Below are 2,584 nucleotides of genomic sequence, written 5' to 3'. Positions count from 1 at the left end.
ATCAAAATTCAAAATTTATTATGTTTATCATCTTCTGTTCCCTCACATAATAAAAGTAGATACTTACCGATCATTGTTTAATTTATTTTATGTACAAAGTAAACTTATTAGAAAGAATATTAATGATGATTATAAGTGAGATACGGTGATGACATCAACTTTAAATACAGTGGTGACTATAAATGAGATACGGTGATGATTGTTGTTCTAAAATTATATGATGAATTTTCTATAAATTTATTATTTTTTTTTTCTGTTTGAAATCTCTATTTTGTGTAAGAAATATTTAGTTTCTAATTCTCTTCACTATAATGTATATTTAAAAAAAAAAAAAATTGTCTGATTTTTTATTTATATAAAAAATTGTATGGTAAATTTTTTTTATTTTTTATAGTTTTTTTATAAAGATTTATTATTATTTTTAAAATAAGCATATATATTTTATAAAAAAATATATATAAAATTAAATTTAAAATTATTTGATATTAATTTTATTTTTCAATTAATATTTATATAATTATTTAACTACCGCAGGCGAAGCGCAGCCTGTTTTCTTGTTGAATAGAAAAATAAATGAGACTTAGTAACAATTTCTTAAGTTAATGATATTTTATTCTAGTCGTACATTTTCCCGTAAAAATAGATTGTAGTGATGTACACAAAATCTCTCAATTATGTACACAAAAATTGATAAATATGGAAGAATATATATAATAGTCAATGACATCACAATCATTTAATATTTTAGCTCCAATGTTGCGGTTCCAGTACTATTCCTAATCCTTCCAAAGATACCAAAATAGTACTACTAGTTCATTAATAAAAGGCTAATCAGGATTTTGTTTCTTAAACTTTGACATGTACCAAATCATGCTCCTTGAATTTTAAGGTCGTTAAAAATGTCCCCTGAACTATTGAGATTGTTGGATTTAAAGACTTTTGTCTAATTTCATTCAATTTTACTATTTCAGTGATTGTTTATATACTAAATCATGCTCCCCAGATTTTGATATCTACCAAATCATACCACTCGAACTTTGACATGGACTAAATTATGGCCCCTGAACTTTCATCCATGTTAGACTTTTTTATTAAAATTGGAAAAAAGTCTTTAAATCTAATAATATCAATAGTTCAGGATGCATTTTTAACGACCTTAAAAGTTCGGGGAGTATAATTTAGTATATGTCAAAGTTCAAGGGACAAAATCCTAATTAGCCTTAATAAAATATCATATAATATCTAATTATTACGTACTAAAATCATTATTTTCTACAAAAAGCAAGAGTTATTATTCTCTATAAAAGCACAACTCAGTCTCAACATTAATTCCATCAACTTTAACAAATCATTTGAAGCTAAATTATCTCTTTGAGTTCTTATAGCATTAATATTTTGTTTAGAAACATTATACATATGGGTAGTTCAACTGTTTTCCTTATGTTCCTTAATTTGGTGTTCTTCACCATGGTTAGCTCTTCCTATACAACTCCTCCTCCTCCTCCTAATTCTAAAGCCAAATGTCCTTTGGACACTCTTAAGTTGGGAGTGTGTGCAAATCTGTTGCATCTTGTAATTATTGGGGATCCATCCAAGACTCCTTGTTGCACACTTATTGGGGGTATAGCTAATCTAGAAGCTGCTATCTGCCTTTGCACTGCCATCAAAGCTAATATCTTAGGCATCAATCTTAATGTTCCACTTACATTGGAATTGCTTCTCAACAAGTGTAACAAGGAAGTCCCTTCTGGCTTCCAATGCCCTAATTAACAACAATTTCTCATTATCTTCAACATGTGTAATCATCATTAGTACACTATATATGTTTATTTAATTTATGTTTTCATTACTATATATATACCATATATGAAGCAATTTTAATTTTAATTTTTATTATGTTATTGGCACATCTCATGCCGTCAAAAATGAGATTTTATATTAATAAAGTATTATGATGATTATATATGGTTTAATTTGTTGGGTTCTAATGTTTTTTTATTGATCTTTTTATTAATTAATAACATTGTAGCTCAATAAATCATTGCATTCTTTAAATTAATCACTCCTTTATATTTTTATATACTTTTGTAGACCACAATCACTAGAAAAAACTGCTACTTTTAGTGACAACTTTTAATCATAACATAATTTTTTTTGTGATTAAATGTGATTTTTAGTCACAACAAAATGTTACTTGTGACTAAAACATAGTATTTAGTTACCAGTTGTCACTAATTTAGTTTTAGTCACAACAAGTATTGTGGCTAAAAATACATTTAGTCACAACAAATTGTAATTTTTGTGACTAATACTTTTAGCCACGGACCTTTTAGTCACAACCTAAGAATAATAATTTATAATTAGTCATAATTTTTTCACTTTTAGTCAAAAATATTGTTGTGACTAAAAGTAAGAGTTTTTTGTAGTGAATCCAACCCTGTTTGATAACAAAAGTATAAATTATACACATTTTTTATCTACACACATCTATATATGACTTCCTTAATAAGTAAAGATGTTGTCTTTTTCACAAAAAAAAAAAAAAAAGTAAAGTTGTTTTTTTTTGAAATATGATTTGCAACTT

The 2,584-nt window shown here is 26.1% G+C and overlaps 1 protein-coding gene across 1 annotated transcript; it reads left to right on the top strand.

Annotated features, from left to right (window-relative positions):
* Positions 1 to 1,325: 1,325 nt before the first annotated feature.
* LOC115717986 (14 kDa proline-rich protein DC2.15-like) lies at positions 1,326 to 1,930 on the top strand. The gene has a single exon (XM_030646956.2). It carries the CDS (start codon positions 1,417 to 1,419, stop codon positions 1,768 to 1,770), a length of 354 nt encoding a protein of 117 aa, XP_030502816.2. The 5' UTR covers positions 1,326 to 1,416; the 3' UTR covers positions 1,771 to 1,930.
* The last annotated feature ends 654 nt before the right edge of the window (positions 1,931 to 2,584 follow it).

Source organism: Cannabis sativa, chromosome 5 (assembly GCF_029168945.1).
Source record: "Cannabis sativa cultivar Pink pepper isolate KNU-18-1 chromosome 5, ASM2916894v1, whole genome shotgun sequence".
In the NCBI taxonomy this organism is placed as follows: Eukaryota; Viridiplantae; Streptophyta; class Magnoliopsida; order Rosales; family Cannabaceae; genus Cannabis; species Cannabis sativa.
The sequence above is the reverse complement of the archived record's forward strand: the minus strand, read 5'-3'. Positions and strand labels throughout refer to the sequence as shown.

What these genes read in the sequence shown, in the direction of transcription:
- LOC115717986 (XM_030646956.2), top strand. Translation starts at nt 1,417, where the DNA reads ATGGGTAGTTCAACTGTTTTCCTTATGTTCCTTAATTTGGTGTTCTTC.